Source organism: Cucurbita moschata, unplaced genomic scaffold (genome assembly GCF_002738365.1).
Source record: "Cucurbita moschata cultivar Rifu unplaced genomic scaffold, Cmos_1.0 Cmo_Scf00030, whole genome shotgun sequence".
Lineage (NCBI taxonomy): Eukaryota > Viridiplantae > Streptophyta > Magnoliopsida > Cucurbitales > Cucurbitaceae > Cucurbita > Cucurbita moschata.
Window position 1 is genome coordinate 673,883 of NW_019268546.1, and position 16,937 is coordinate 690,819.

The following is a 16,937-nucleotide window of genomic DNA, read 5'->3' on the forward strand; positions in this document are numbered from 1 at the left end:
TAGTTCAGTTTAACATACTTTTTCATATACCGTAAAAACGATTTAGAGGAATAGAATCATTAATACTTAGGTAAGTTTGAAACACCGAAATTGACTAAAAACTAGAGTTATTGTGAACGAGTGAAACAAACGTTTGATATAGCTTGCTGTAAATGCTTTAAACTCTTAGCTTCCGACTCGAGTAGCATTAGGTACGTGGATTCTGAGCCTCCTCGTAAGTAGTACTCCATTTGAGGGAAAACCTACGAAGTGCCTGCCCATGAGGATCTCAAGAAAGACTGGAAAAAATGGGTTTTAATATTCTTAAACAAAAATGCATTCTAAGTTGTAATATTAGCTTTAACGTAAAAGTGACTTCAAACGATGTGGTGATAATTAAGACATTCGTCTCGATTAAGTTAAAAAAAAACAACAACAACTGACACTGTAATAGTTTTTCTATTTCGTCGTCGTGTTCAATGTACTCATTTTTTTCGTCACCGTTGCTATTCCTATGACGTGCTCCTCCATGGCTGACCTTCCCTCCACACACTCATAGAATTTTGAACTCGTCTTGAACGGCAATGATTCGATGTGCTTCAAGAGAGCCACGACATCGTTGTACTTCACCAACAACTACGAGGCCGAGCAAGATTCCTTCCCTCGCCAAGAAATTATGAGCCTTTTGAGCATATAATTTGGAGTGATATCAAAGTTGACGATGCTTTGCATGGTTACGGGGCAAGTTTTCTTATTGTAAGTGAAGAACCACTTCTCAATGTTGGCTCTTTCAAAGGTGACGCCACCATGTTTGAAAATTTAAGGTATTATTAATACTTTTGAAATTATAGAAGTATCTTTCAGACAATGTGTAAATTGTGTTACGTTTACCTATCATCGTACATAAGACAAGTCTTCCAACCAAATCGATAGTGGAGCCCCATAATGAGTATTTTTTAAATACTCAAGCTATGTGCTGCTCTTACATTTCAGATAAAGACAAGACACCCACGTACGGATAACGGCGGCATCACGTTTGTAACGGTAGAATTGGTAATAAGGTAGCTACATTTTTATTTTTCTTATTAGTCTTAGGTTCATTTCTTAAACGCTATTGTTTTGATTCGAACATTTATAATTTTACTTGATATGGATTTGCACCCCTCACCTACTCCCGACTCATGGTTTTCTCGGTTAACCCATTTCCTACTAATACCAGAGGAGACGAGAACATTAAATAATTCTCCATATAAAGATAGGTAAGTTATTCGACATTTATTACACTTTTAAAACTATGATATAATAAAATATTTAAATATAGAGAAATGTTGAATTAAATAAATAAAAGAATAACAAACCCCAAATTTGGCAATGAATTAGTGAACATCCAAACCAAAATTAAGGTAACACCTACCGAAGAATAATAAAAATACTAAATACACAGTTCAACAGCTAATTGTAGTTAAAAATAAATAAATTAATTAAAAAAAAACAATTATCATACCCTTGAGAAAAACAAAACGTGTTGGAATTCAACATGTCTTGTTCGAATTTATTTACTTTCTAAAATAATTTTCACAAACCCTTAACATAGAACATAGGTTATTTGAAGGTGGTTTCAAGTATGCATAATTAATATTGGGTTACTACCATGTTTGTCCGGTATAGACGGTAACTATGTTGCTCAAACGCTTATGCCCACGTATGGAAGTCTCGTTTCTGGAGGACCACCATGATAATGCCTCATCGAAGACGACATGCGGAGATACAATTTTTGTAGTCGGATCAATCACCTTAACCTCTCTGGTCATGGCCATCCGGATGCACCAACTAGCATAGCCGCCTACGGAACACTCCTATCAGGAAAAAAAAATGCACAAGGCTTGTGACCGATTAAGAAAGAGTGATGCAGGCTGCTCTAAAAGAGAGCAACAAGATATTCAAGAGTATCCCGTTAAATGTTGTGTGCTTGATAGCTTTAGAGCATTTTTTAACCATCATGTTTTTTCCCTTTCAACCTCACTTGAATCTCTCTCGATTTTTCATCACCATGTCACGTCAACCATCCCCTCACCATATGAGCTTTCTCTCTCTTTTCACTCGTTCTCGACTAGTCTCTCTTACTGTTCTTCTTCTCTCGATTTTTCTCTCTCCTTGTAACAACCCCAGGTCACTATCAGTAGATATTGTCTGCTTTGGCCCATTACGTATCGCCGACAACCTCACACAGTTTTAAAATATGTCTATTAGGGAGAGGTTTCCACACTTTATATGAAATATTTCGTTTCTCTCTCCAACGAAAGTGGGATCTTACAATCCACCCCCTCCCCTCTAGAAGCACAACATCCTCAATGACACATTACGTGGTTCAAATATTGTATGCCTTTAGGGTTTAGTTGGATGAATTGAATGTTGTATAAATAACATGTATAATGACCTTGTTTTCCTATTAAAAACAATGTTGTCACTACATGCATGATATAACTAAGACGTGTAAAAAAACGTTCATTTAGATTTTTTTTTATTATTAAATGATGCAATAGACTTAACATTCATAATAAATTCATTAAAACCACATTTTCATGAAATAAGATGGCGGAATATAAACGACTTGATTTTAAATAAAATAAAACAAGCGTAGATCTAACATAAGAGCTACCAACCAAACGTGAATGCAAGTACCCTAACTCTAAATTCTGTGGCCTTCATTGCAACATCATCACTCGTATCTGTGTCTTACATTTACCTGAAAAATAAGAGTAGCATGTGACTTGAGTATTTTAAATAATACTTAGTAAGTAGCCACAATGTTGAGGTCGGAAAATTCAATCACATGTGATATGATGAGACCTATCCTTCTAAAAACACCATGACATGACCTTAGGCTGCTTTCTAGTCTAGGCAGGGTTGGATGTATAGTACTTTCCTTCACACAGTCTTGCACACACACATGGGCTCACCAAGTGGGCTCGTATATGTATTCTCTAGGCCTGTCGGGCTAGCTCACGTTCATACTTTAGGTACCACAGAGGGAAAGTATCTCAATGCATATGACATATAAAACTGCATGAAATTCTGAAAGCTTAAAATCATGAATTACTTCAAATATCAAAAACTAAATATTCAAGTAATCGATAGATCATACTAACATATCACGACTCGAAGAGGAGTAGTTTTTTTCTATTATAGGAAAGCCAAAACGATAGATTACGAGTTTTTTTTTTTTTTTTTGATACATTTGATAATACATGTAACATTAAAGTTGATATGAACAACACAGTTGATTCAAGTACTCAACAACAAAAGGAAAAGTCCACTTCTTAATCCATTGAAGGCTTTAGATCCACCATTGCTACACATGTGCTAAGGTATCATTTACGAGCAGCCATCCCAAGAACTCATCCAAAACCTGCCATAATATCATTAATATCATTTCCACTTACCAAAATACTCAAATGGGTATTCAACTTATTATACATGTATATCATTTCAACATTACAAACACGGTTTCAATAAGTCTAGGATTCAAATACTCACGTTTAACGAGGAGAGTTCGTTCAAAGATCTACAATGTTCTTGTGTTTCGAGATTGACCCATCAACTTTTCGTAACTTATTTTAGGATACCTATAACATTTCAACATTAGATTTGTTGTTTTGAGGTAGTAAGGTTTAGTTGGTATAGCTCGTTATGAACATTCCGATCCCTTGATAAATTGTGTCATGGGTAGATCCGAACTTATTATCTAAGGTTTAAGGTTGGCGTTTGGTGAAGAACCTTTTACGAGCCAAGTTAGATTCCAACTTGAAAAGTTATATGGTTTTCATGTTCTTCATGAACAATTCTTTCATTTTTCTCGAACATTGTTTTAATGTCGAGTCAAATAAGTAATTTTTCATGCATGGGGTAATGACCATTAGAAAAGTCATAGAAGTCAGATGGTTACATATAGTCTAACCAAAGTAGCTTATCTAACGAAATCGAGTTACAAATAAAGTTCGAAAGTGTTAAATTACAAATTTAGTCTTTTATATTTGTGTTAATAGGATCTAAGTTTTGAACTTTATATCTAAAATGGGACGTTCAACTTTTAATTGTGTGTCTGTTAGCTTTGTAAACTTTAAAAAAAATGTCTAATCAATCCTTCTCATTGAGACTTATTGAACACAGAACTAAAAGTTTAAAGACCCGTTAGACACATTTTAAAGCTTTGAAACATAATGAATATAAAATAGAAAGTTCAAATAGATACAAGAAATGACTAAACTTGTAATTTAACAAAACGAAAACTATTTTAAACGAGCAAATTGATCAGTAATTTAACAATTAGTGAGAATTATAATGAAATTAGGTCAAATTAAGAAGCTTGCCTGATCATCAATGGATAAAGGATCAAATGTAGAACTTTCATCATCTGTAATATACATGTTATTTAGCTGTTGGCTTTGATCTTTCATGAAACCCACACTGTCTTGTTGCTGCAAATAATGACTCTTAAAGTTATTAACGCTTTCAAAATCTTGATTAAATATGTTAATTACATTTTTATTATTAAATATTGCTTCATTACTTACTTGATTAGGGATTTGATTATGAACAATGCTCTCCGATGGATAAAGAGAAGGCAAAAATCCATTATCTTCTTGGCCACTAACCTGATTTTACAAATTAAACTCAACTAATTATGAAATTTATATCAAGAACAAGAACAATTGAAATTAATAGCTAAAAGGGTTTAATTTTTGTTCATACCTTATTATCGAGAGCATGATTTGAATGGCTCATTGTGCCCTGAGAAGCTCCACCGAAGTTGGTCTCATTGTTATTGCACATTAAACCCCAATCGTAGCTGTTATGATCTCCTCCAAATCCAAACCCTACATAATTTCCATCAAAACCTACATAATTTCCATTCGAAACGCTGTTCTGGGTCGTCAAGATTTCTCCGTTTAAGCCGACCGAGGACCCGCCATGGTAAATGTTATTACTCGAGAAGCTCGAACCGAGATAAGGGTCTTGAAAAGGAGTAGAATTTTGGAATTGGGATCCAGAAAAGTTGAAAGCTTGAGCATTATTGTCGACGTTCATTGGCAATGGATCGACGTTGTTCGTAAAACTCGCCGTGTGGCCTATATTATAAAGTGGGAGCTTCTTAGCGAAACTCAACTGTCCGTTCGTGAACCGGCAACGGTCGCCATTGTTAGGGTTTGAACATTGATCACGGTTGGGAAAAGGAGGGAAATTAGGGTTTTGAGAAGCATTGAGATTGAAGGAGCGTTTTTGTTGGATTTTTTCTAACACAAATGAAGCATGTCGGGAGAGGAATTTAGACCAAATGATTTCTTCAGTTGTCTTGTCGGATGAGATCATGCAACGCTCTGCCACTTTTCTAAGGAAAATTCTGTATTTCTGATTGAAAACAATTGAACAAACAAAAACAAAGATTAGATATGAACAAATAATTTGAAAAATTAACGTTTTTTAAGAGAAGAAATTAAAAAGATAAGCTCAATTGAGAATCTTTTTTTGAGTTGACCAAGATTTTTGTTGCTAAATTTAGAGATTAGCTTTAATGGATAACCCATATTTGCAACATTTTCTTTTCCAAAAACTTGTCTTCATAAGAACAAGACAGATTTCCCTTCATGCATTTATATGTCTTTTAACATGAATTTCATTTATTTTATACTAAGACCCTAACTGATAAACTTTGTCGGTTTGTATTTCTTTATTTGAGGTCGACGATTCAATTTTTCATATTTCGATAAAGCTAAAAAACGTCGAAATTTTGTAAAGAAATCGAGAACCTGTAAATGGCTAGCAACATTTTCCCTTGTCAAGCCAGGAACATTCATGACTTCAAGGATTTTCTTTGGAACAGCTCCTGCCCAAACATGTCAAATTGTCAAGAAAACCAAACAAAAAAAAAAAAAGAGAAATTTGATGGGATTAAGGATGTTCTTACTGTCTAATCCGATGAAATGAACAGCATGTAGGAATTTATATTGAAGGAAATCTGTCCAAACCACTTTTGCCTTCTTTTTCATAGGGTTTGATTCTTTTTTATCAATAACTTTCTCTTGATTCCCATTTTTTCCTTTCGAATCCTTCTTCTTTCTTCCCGACACTACTCCCTTCGAAGACGAGACTGGTTGTGATTCGATCGGTCGAAATCTAACCCCATGGCTTCCGGTTTCTGGAGTATACAAGTCCGAGTTTGGTATACTTCTTGATTTGGTACTTATAGCAAATTGCCAAATGTTTCTTAGGTCATTTGAAGAAAAGGGTTTCAATAAGTAAAGTACAACGCCTTCTTCGATAGCTCTAACCATGACGTTTTCTCGATCGTCGGTCGAGATCACTGATTTCAAAATCGATATAAAAATGGTCATTAACAAAAATCAATATAGCTAAATGATTTGGTTCAAAGATTGCAAAATCACTCACTAATCACAGGGATCTTGAATTCTTCATTCACTCTCCTTGTTAGCTCAAAACCATCCATCTTTGGCATGTAGAGAGCCGTCAAAATTAGGTCAAAAGATTGCTTCCCCACCCGAAGTGTATACAAAGCTCTAATCGGGTCGTAAAACGAAGAGACTGAAATTCGAACAACGAAGAGTTAATTCAAACAAAATATAAAATACTTTAAATTTTGATTCACAAATTCATATCAAAATTAAGAAACAAAAGAACAAAAAAGAAAAAAGAAAAAGGAATATTTCATACATGGTAGCCTGCAAAGAGAAACCCATTCCATTTGTAATTCAAAACAGTCTTCATCTTCATCATCACTTTTAAGTTGTCATTATTTGGGCATCTCTAAAACAACACTAAAACCTTGTTTGATATATAATTTTGAAAACCCATCTTCATAATCATTTTTTTAATCATAAATTTAAAAGTTACCCTTTTAGCTAAAGTGATTTTCTAGCTAGGGTTTGATAAAATTATGATGGATTTGAAGATCTAAAAAATTGAGAAAAAAAAACCCTTTTAAATGAGTTAAAATTACTCTAGATTTGATTTTATGTCTACCGAAAAACGTTAGTATCGATACGCACAAACACGTGTTCATGCAATATGTATCGATAGATTACTTAAAAGACGTTAACAAAAATATATCGTTTTAATGATGATACAAACAAGAAATCAATGTCGAAATGAAATTAAGGTAAAAATTGAAGATTTTTGGTTGTTAAATCTCTAACCCTTTAAAGAAAAGGCATAAACAAAGAGGATTAATCAAGATCCAACCCAGATATTTTTTTATTTCTTTCAAAAAAAAAAAAAAAAACATGACAAACGACAGAACACAAAACACAAACAGAAAGAAGTTTGAATTTTGTTTCAGCAACGTTGTACCTTCATAATTCAAGGCTCTGAGCAAGCTTGAAACAATAGCAAGAGAAGTAGCATCATCATCAATAACCATGACATGAACCCTGACAGGAGGTACAATAATGTTGGAGTCTTCAACTTGCTGATGGTCCATGGGGTCTTCTAGAGATCAGAGCTTTCTGAACAGAACTAAAATGTCTGGGGAATTACTATGATGAACAGATCAAAGCACAGACAAAGAGACAGAAGAGGAGAGAGAAGAAGAGAGAGAGAGAGAGAGAGAGAGAGAGAGAGAGAGAGAGAGAGATGAAAGAGAGAGTGAAAATTTGTTGGAAAAAAAACCCCAATTTGAAACCCTTTTTAAAAAGTAATAAATTCTGGCAAAATCTAGAGTAAAAAATGCTCATTCAATTCAAAATCTAAACAAAATTACCAAAGCTATAAAACATTTCCAATGCTTACTCTAAATATAAATTAAGGATTTTTTTAATGATTTTTTCTTTGTTATTTTAATTTCTTATTTACGACAATAGCCGTCAAATAACGAAAACCTATTAAATAACCCTTTTATTATAGTTATTATAGTTATACGTCATACTAAATGTCTACCTAGTTGTTGCATCAGAGTATCTTTCGCCCGAGTTCAATTGAAATGTCACGTTGGATTATACTTTCGATTTCTTACGTTCCATTATTTTCGATAAAACGTCCCTTTCGTAATTTTTATCTCTTTTCGTCTCGTATTTTCTTCATAATTATGTGCAAACTAATTTGAGAAAGAAAAGATTTTGATTTCTTGTTTTCGAACACTTAACCTAACGTAGTTCAACTAATTAAAACAAACATGTTTGACTAAAGATTTAGAGATTCAGATTTTTACCCAGTTCAGCTCCAGCTTCAAACTTTTAACCTTGCATCCGATAAGTTCGAGAAAAAAAAAATTAAGTGGGACCCACTAGAAAAAATGTAAAAGTTGAGGACTAAGTGTGTAAATTAAGGAAAATTAGAAACCAATGTGCAATGGAATAAAGAGTTTTGAGTGTTGTATAATGCTTACCCAACGGCCAATCATAAATGAGTGTTAAAAGCGTTATGAAAGATGATCTCACGGTTCTTACAAAGAAACAACTATTTTGCTCTGCACCACACCCTCAGTAATGGCTACTTGGGCTACATGCAAATACCCGCTTTTGGAGAACGACAATTGTTTACAACAAGACAAAGACTTTGTGTTTTAAAATATCAAGAAAAGACATTATTAACGTTGGACCTCAGGACACAACACCCACTGTTCTATGTGTGTGCGCTCTATGTTTTGATTTCAAGGGTTGATAACATTAGATTCCTTTACATATAATGCAATAATTTAAGCATCAAAGAACAAGAACCAGAACAAAAAGAAGAACAAGAGCAAGAACATTTTTTCATTTTTGTTCTTGAAATTGTTGTTGTGTGGTTTTGGATGCAAAAGTTGAGATGGGTTGGTGTCGTTTTGTGTTTGAAATCGGAGTTACAGAGATCGCACCTCTGTTCATTTTGATTGTAAGTGTAAGCGTTTTCTCTTTGATTGGAAGGTGTAAGAGAAATGGTGAGAGAATGTGACACAACTCCTTTGACCTTAAAATGAGAGGGAATATTTTTTGAACCAACTCTCCATATTTTGTTATGCCTAGTCCAAACTCATATTTAAAAGATACCCTCCACTCCACCCAAAATGTTATACATGGAAGTCATCGGGATTCGGGATTCGAGTATTTTATCTTTTACTCAAGGTGATGAAGTCTTGACTATTTAGACCGTAAAACGATCGATTCATGAACTAAAAGATAGAAGTGTGCTGAAGTCTTGACCATTTAGACGGTAAAACGATCGACCCATGAAATAAAAGATGGAAGTGATCAGGATTCGAGTCTTTAATCTTTTGGTCGAGGTGATGAAGTCTTGACCATTTAGATTGTAAAACGATTGACCCATGAAATAAAAGATGGAAGTAATCCGGATTTGAGTATTTAATCTTTTGGTCAAAGTTATCAAGTCTTTAACCCTTAAGGTTATAAAACGATTGACCCATGAAATAAAAGATGGAAGTGATCAGGATTCGAGTATTTAATCTTTCGGTCGAGGTGATGAAGTCTTGACCATTTGGGCTGTAAACCGATCAACCCATGAAGTTAAAGATGGAAGTGACCAGGATTCGAGTATTTAATCTTTCGGTCGAGGTTATCAAGTCATAACCAGTTGGGCTATAAATCGATCGACCCATAAAGTTAAAGATGGAAGTGACCCGGATTCGAGCATTTAATTTTTTGGTCGAGGTTATGAAATCGTAACGATGGCCGGAAAGACGAAATAAAATAATAAAAAATAAGAAGAGGGAAGGATAGGTTTGAGGGATGTTTCCATATATGAAAGAGGAAAGGAAGGGTAAAAGAAAGAGAGAAAAATAATAATTAAAACTAAGTAATCACATTAGTAATGAAGGAGAATTTTGAGGTATCACGTGTTTCATCCAATTTGGAACAACCTGCCCATCGTTCGTGTGGATTAAACTCTTACTTTATTTGGATTTTTTTTTTTCTTTTAAGAAACATGATTTTTTTTAAAAAAAATTATTAAATAAATTTGTGGAAGATGAAACGTAGGTCAACATTTATTTGACACATGTCGAGCATCAACGGAGGGCACGCTTCAAGCGAAGACGATAGACACGTGTCAAACGGAGAAAATTGAAAGAGGGCTTGTGACGTGCCATGTGTCGCACAGCGGGCGAGAGCTCCCCTTCTGATATGCATGAGTTAGCTGCGCGAGAGGGCTTGTGAGCTTGGAATGTTTGTCGGTTTTACTTCTGTTCATCTGTTTTTCACTCAGATTTCTAGCCTTAATTTGACTTGAACTACGACCTACCAAGAAAATTTCATAAATTTTGGCGCTCATAGCAAGTAGAAAAACAAGCTTGTGGTTGGTGAATGTTATCTCCTTGTTGAGCTTACATGAATGTTTAGATTATGTATTTCGTGCTTCAGGTGATTGATACGATTATCCTCCTAAAGTATGCATGAGTGAACCAAGTTAAGATTAGGGTGCTAAAGCTAGAGTGATTTCCCATTGACTTAGGTCAATATGTTTCTAGTAGACCGAGCACCTTAGGATCGTGAGCATCGATCGATGAAAGTGCTCCAAAAAATTGTATTAGTTTTGAGCTTCATGGAATGAGATGAAATTTAAACTACCTAGACCTCCATGGCATCCAAGGATGCTTAAGGAAACTTAACAGATCTAGTAGCAGTGTCAACCGTGTAAACAAAGCCTCCACCTCCTATCCCCTCTGGTACGTTATTAGCACTATCAGCAACCTAAGTTTGACCTTAGTGCCCTGCCAAGTGATAGGAACCTCGGAGCCAAGCCTAGGCTAAATAGTGTAGCACGTCGAGGAAACCATGCGTTTTTATCTAACGGAAATGGCGAGGAATCTCCTGAACATGGCCTCTGTGCTATAAACTCTCCCAAGTTCAAAGTAACTCTATGGCTCTATGAAAGAATCTGCTCGTTAACCATCCATGTATGATAGTTCAAACTAGTAGATGTCATATTGTCTTAACATATTTTATAAGGTACCGCCTCAACCCATGATTCCATTCACTTACTTTGTGGCACTACAAGATGGCTAAGTCAAAAGAATAGTAAAGATAGTTCAAACCGAGCTAAGATACGTGGTAACTTACTAAGAATTAGATGCGATAAGCTAAGTACCTATAAGTAGGTTGCTTATTGAATGAGAGTGAAAGATCCTTTCTCGAAGATAGAAAGCCACATTGCTACCAATTTTAGTCCTTCAGCAAAGTAAACTCTTAAAACGACAATTAAAGTCGAGTAATCACATTACCAAACAATAATCGAGGTAAAAACAATCTCAACTATTTCAAGACCATTCATTTCATCCAAATCTTCAATCAAATGGAGCACCAACTCTCTTGATCCTTGCCAAACACTGATCTTTAGGCCTCGTGTGGGGTAGATACCTCACGGGACTATTTGGATTATCTCTTTCCAACCTGTCCACAAAAACAATTCATCTCGTTAGCTCGTTTTATGCCAATCTAAACATAGTTCAACTTATAGTCATACACGTGTAGTTATGAAGAGAGCTCACCGATAATTGAGGAGAAAATAATGGAGAAAGACGGAGATTTCTAGCTTTGCAAGATCGTTTCCGGGACACAATCTACTTCCTCCTCCAAATGGAAGAAAGCTACCAGCTTTTGGGGTGAAATCCTGTACTCAAATTGTGTATATATATGAGATCATAACGTATAATATAATTTTCAGGTAATCATAATAAATAATGTCGAGTTGAATTGTCCTTACATCCCATCGTGAAGGATCAAATTGTTTAGGGTTTGGATAAGTTTCAGGATCATAGTGAACACTTCGAAACCAAACTAGCACTTTCCACCCTTTTGGAATGGTATAACCTTCAAACGAGAAAGTTACAGGGTTTAAGCTACTAACGCATACTATGACAAAAGAAGAACATGAAAACCCTAAACGAACCACAAATGTTCACGTCATGCTTTGCCTCTCGAAATACCGTGAGGGAGAATGTTACGACTCGTAGTGTTTCATCGATTACCTGCAAAAGTTAAATTTCAGATGATGGATTATGATAAATCTCTTCTTATATCAAGGGAGGTAATGTACCTTTGAAAGATAGTCCATTTCTCGAACTTCCTTAAGAGTTAAACCTTTCTGCCCCGGAGGTCGTTTTTTAAGTATCTCTTCTTGCTCGGCCTATTCGAGAGTTGGATCATATTGTCAAATGCTTAGGATGTGATTTGTAGCAAACCCTAATTTGTATATATACCTTTGCCTTTCCAAGAAAATTGGGATGTTGTTGTAGGAAAATTGTTGCCCACATCATAGTATGGCCTGAAGATTCATGGCCTGCATTCAAGTACATTATCAAGACATCAATGATTTCTTCATCACTTAACCTTCTACCATTCTCATCTTCTACATCTAGCAAAGCGTCCATCATATCTCTTCTCGTCGTTGCCACGTCATTATCCCTTTTCTTCCTTCGCTGACTCACAATTGATTGAAATGTCATAACGAGGTTCTTTCGTGCCTGTAACGATATGTTCGATCAATCATGAGTTGCTAAAGTTCAATTTCGAACAGTTAACTAAGATCTAGTTTGATAACCATACTATAGAAAAGAGTCACCTTGAGTGCTTTATGGTAAGCAAAACCGGGAATGTTGATAGCCATAGCCCTCACACCATAATTCAAGGTTGTGTACTCTCTCTCCAAAGCCTCCATCACCACCTCGCTCTCCGAGCTAAGAAATATGTACATAATGATCTTGAAAGTAAGCTTACGTAGCTCAGTTAAGAACTCTATTTGTCCCATGGAAGGCCATTTTTGCAATGAAGCAACCGTCATATTTTCTATATACGTGAGGTACGTAGCCAATGCCTCGTAGCCATTGACCGGCGCGGCAGTTATACGACGAAGACGCTTGTGTTCTTTGGAAGAAATCCCAATGAACGACTTCTCTCCAATGAGTTTCAGGGTGGAACGAGGCCATCCTGAACCAAACGCATCATCGTCATTCAAAACTCTTTTGCATGCTTCAGTTGATGTCACAATCACACTTGGACTTCCAAACATGAAACATTTGTACATATCCGTACGTCCATACCTAAAAAAATATCTTTTAAACTCCCCGAACAAATGAATACAAACCGCTAACTTCTTTACCTATTCGAAAACAAAAACGATACCAAACATGCTTTTATTTGAATGCTTCAATAAAGATTATATATATATATATATATATACATACGTAATATTTATTGTAATTGAAGCATCCAAAGCTTAAAAGCACAAAAATTAAGAAAAATGCCACTTTTCAGACATTCCCAAATGCAAATAGACAACACGACCATTTTAAAATGGTAAAAACAAAAAGGTGGTTTAGAAGATATATATATATATATATATATATATATATATCAATTTATTAATATTGTTATCTTATCTCAACAAACATTTGTAAAAAACATGAAAAAAGATGTTTCACTTATTATTAGTAAACGACAAACACTAAATAATAATAATAATAATAAATAAAGGCCATTTTATTTTTTATAATTTTAATAAAAGAATGACTTTCTGGGGCAATGATGGGCCAAGTCAAATTTGATTGGGCCCACGATGGAGCGGGCCAAGATGGGAAAGTTGGACTGATCCGCAGGCCAATGCCGAAACGGCAGCCATTGGTGAACCGAAACCGACAGCTGATATGACAAAACTAAGCTTTGTCTTCCAGCTTAGATTTTCCCGAAAATTTAAAATATTCAATTTAATTTCTTATTATTAAACTTAATTGAATAAAATCACCCAAAAAATAATAATAATTTAATCTCTAAACTCGTTATTATAAAAAATATATAATTAATTTAAATTAATTTTGTGTAGAATAATGTAAACATTTTCAGAGGATTGAGCACACCGGAACGGTTGCAAAGACGAAACAACCGTTTCAAAGCGAGTGACATAACCTCCGTCGCTTAAAATTTTGTTTCCAACCGTTCTAATTTTTAAATATTCCAAAATAATCAATATTTCCCCTCTAATCTTAATATTTTTTAGATTAATAATTTATTAGTGTTAGACGAACACGACTCTCTACAATGGTATGATATTATCCACTTTGAGCATAAGCTCTCATGGTTTTGCTTTGTGCTTCTGCATAAGGCCTCACACCAATAAAGTTAGTATTCATCACTTATAAACCATGATCCTTCCCTAAATTAACAGACGTGAGACTTTTATCATCCAACAATTAGAATTAAAACACTAAACTCTAATAGTGATTTATTAGGGTTAAATTAAATATTTTTAAATTTTAAAATAAACATGGAGGCATAGACTTCCGAGTTTAAAAATTTATTAAACAAAATTAGAAGTTTAGAAATATATTACATCGAATATTTAAAAAAAAAAACAAAATTATGAGTGAACCTATAAACAAATTTAAAATAATCTTTCACTTTTAAAAAATAAAAAATAAATTTTTAATTTTTAATTTTTCTTTAATAAATATCTAAATATAATAAAATTTAATTTTGAGTTTAATGAGTTCAAAAATTTAAATAATTGTTGGATTAAGTTTGGAATTTATTAAAAATACTTTTCCGTATTATTAATAAATGACGTAGATTCTAACGAGATTAAAATATTTATAAATAAAATATTATAAATATGAAGAATAAAATTATTTTAAGAATCTATTAAATAATTTTTTTTTTTTTTTAATTTTATTGTCACGTCACTTTTGAGGTCGTTAGCTTAAAAGCTCCATAGTTGCAGATCAATGGAGAAAGAGAGAGAAATTGAAGAGAGAGAGAGAGAGACCTGGCGACGAAAGACTCCATGAAGGAATCAGGACGAGAGGACTTGAAAGCTCTGAGAAAGGACCACATGTTGCCGATGAACGGCCAGCCCAGATCCCCGGGTGGGAGGTTGAACCGTTTTGAACCCAACCGGAAGGTTTCGTGGATCCACCGGTTCGCATTCTTCAACACCCAGACTGTGGCCGCTACAGCTACCAGCGCCGCCGCGAGCACCGCCGTGTACATTTTAGGAGAGGGGAAGGAAATGGATCGAAGTGGGGGAAGGTTATGGGTGGATATTTATAATGGTGGGAGCTTTTTAGATTGTCGTTTTGTGAATTGGAGTTTGATTCTTTCCACTCTTTTTGTACAAATAGCTAAAGGAACTATATACATATAATAAAAAACTCAACCTTTAATTTTTCTATTTCTTTCTAAATAATTCCTGAAAAACTTTTAAAAAATTATTCATACCAACATCGTGCACCTTCCTTTTCGGTGGTTCAATCACAGGAATTTTACGTGTTTGATGACAAAACATGATGGAAAAACTCTGTTAGTAATAGTTATGTCGCAGGAGACGTAGAGGAATGTCGAGGTCATCATATGTCGAATATGGATTCTGAATTATGGATGTGGGATAGTCTTCACTCTTAAGAAGTGAGGAATGAGTAACGTGATCATGTTGCGTGTTGGTCTATGGGGATAGCCATGTCGCAGGAGATGTAGGGGGGATATCGAGACCATTAGGTGTCAAATTCGAATTCTGAATCTTGGGCATGAGGATAGTCTTTACTCTTAAGAAGTGAGGAACGAGTAACCTGACCATGTCGTGTGTTGGTTTGTGGGGATAGTCATGTCGCAAGGGATGTAGGAAAATGTCGAGGCCATCAGGTGTCGAATCCAAATTTCAAATCATGGGCGAGGGGATAGTCTTTGTTGAATGATGGAAGTCCCACATCGGCTAATTTAGGAAATGATCATGGGTTTATAAGTAAGCAATACTAACTCCATTGGTTTGAGGCCTTTTGGGGAAGCCCAAAGCAAAGCCATGAGAGCTTATGCTCAAAATGGACAATATCATACCATTATGGAACGTCGAGGTCACATTGACTTGGAAGTAGAACAACAGTGGAAAGTCGAGGTCACACCGACACATCTATTTTTCATTCAACTTTTTGGTAGACATGATTTTGGTAGATAGTCATACCTCCTCCCTATCTCTATTATGTATGAGACTTTTTAGCTGTAACAGAGAATAAAATCATTAAATATGTACCTAAAACAAATAATATCATATCATTTTGAATATATGTTAAGGTCAGTTGTTCGTAAGTCATAGGTTAATGAGCTTCTTTTTTTTTTTCATATTAGTACTCGAGCATCTTTTTTAGGGTACGAGAGACATTCCTCCTTGGCTATGGTCCTTGGTGGAAGGGGAAAGTGATTGTACTATAAGCCACGTGGCAAAGACCTATGAGTTTAATACAAATATCTTTAAAAGAATAAATAATATTAAGCTTTAAATAAAAATAATATTTAGCTTAAGAATAAATTTTAGCATTTTTTTTTATTGTTGTAATATTAAAATTTAAATTTTCAGAGACTTGAAAATTATATTATATTTTTATTAATTATATATTATTGAATTTAATAGAATGTTTTATATATATATATATATATATTTAATAGAAATTATATCGAAAAACAAAAATGGTCCATTAAAAAAATATTTAATTTTTTATAACAATATATAAAAAATTTGAAAAAGTTAAATATTTAGTAAAATGAATCAAATCATTAAAATTCAATTTATATATTATTAATAAGTCATTTCATTAAAAAAGAAAAAGAAAAAAAAAAGGGAGAACTATATTAATTATGAATATTATTCTTTAATCTTTTTGCATTTGTGGCTAAGAAACTATTCTTATTAATTTTATTATTCTTAAAAATTATTCTTTTTTTTAGGTACATAAATCTTCTACCTAACGTGTCTCCCAATTTGTAAGGTGGAGAAAAAAAAATTAAATGAACATTAAAAACAATAAATATATATATATATATGTCATATCAAATTGAAAATTTGATGAATTGATTACTCGATTTGCATTGAGTTCTTAGATCTAAATTTTGGTGTAAATATTTATCTTATAAATACTTTATGTAACCGATCAAGGAATGATTGGTCTGTTAAGGAGAAGTTTCTACACCGTGATA

At 34.1% G+C, this 16,937-nt stretch overlaps 2 protein-coding genes across 2 annotated transcripts; both read right to left on the reverse strand.

The window, feature by feature from the left end:
- Positions 1 to 3,192: 3,192 nt before the first annotated feature.
- Positions 3,193 to 7,621, reverse strand: LOC111464452 (two-component response regulator ORR22-like). Its single transcript, XM_023108659.1, has 8 exons — positions 7,345 to 7,621; positions 6,427 to 6,579; positions 5,945 to 6,340; positions 5,787 to 5,863; positions 4,732 to 5,388; positions 4,554 to 4,634; positions 4,350 to 4,457; positions 3,193 to 3,388 (listed from the first exon to the last, which is right to left on the reverse strand). The coding sequence occupies exons 1-8, from the start codon at positions 7,472 to 7,474 to the stop codon at positions 3,332 to 3,334; spliced, it is 1,659 nt and encodes a 552-aa protein (XP_022964427.1). The 5' UTR covers positions 7,475 to 7,621; the 3' UTR covers positions 3,193 to 3,331.
- A 3,435-nt stretch (positions 7,622 to 11,056) lies between these two features.
- LOC111464585 (ent-kaurenoic acid oxidase 2-like) lies at positions 11,057 to 15,078 on the reverse strand. The gene is made up of 8 exons (XM_023108863.1): positions 14,740 to 15,078; positions 12,544 to 13,021; positions 12,182 to 12,445; positions 12,019 to 12,108; positions 11,872 to 11,950; positions 11,686 to 11,792; positions 11,471 to 11,592; positions 11,057 to 11,372 (listed from the first exon to the last, which is right to left on the reverse strand). The coding sequence occupies exons 1-8, from the start codon at positions 14,961 to 14,963 to the stop codon at positions 11,267 to 11,269; spliced, it is 1,470 nt and encodes a 489-aa protein (XP_022964631.1). The 5' UTR covers positions 14,964 to 15,078; the 3' UTR covers positions 11,057 to 11,266.
- Between the last annotated feature and the right edge of the window lie 1,859 nt (positions 15,079 to 16,937).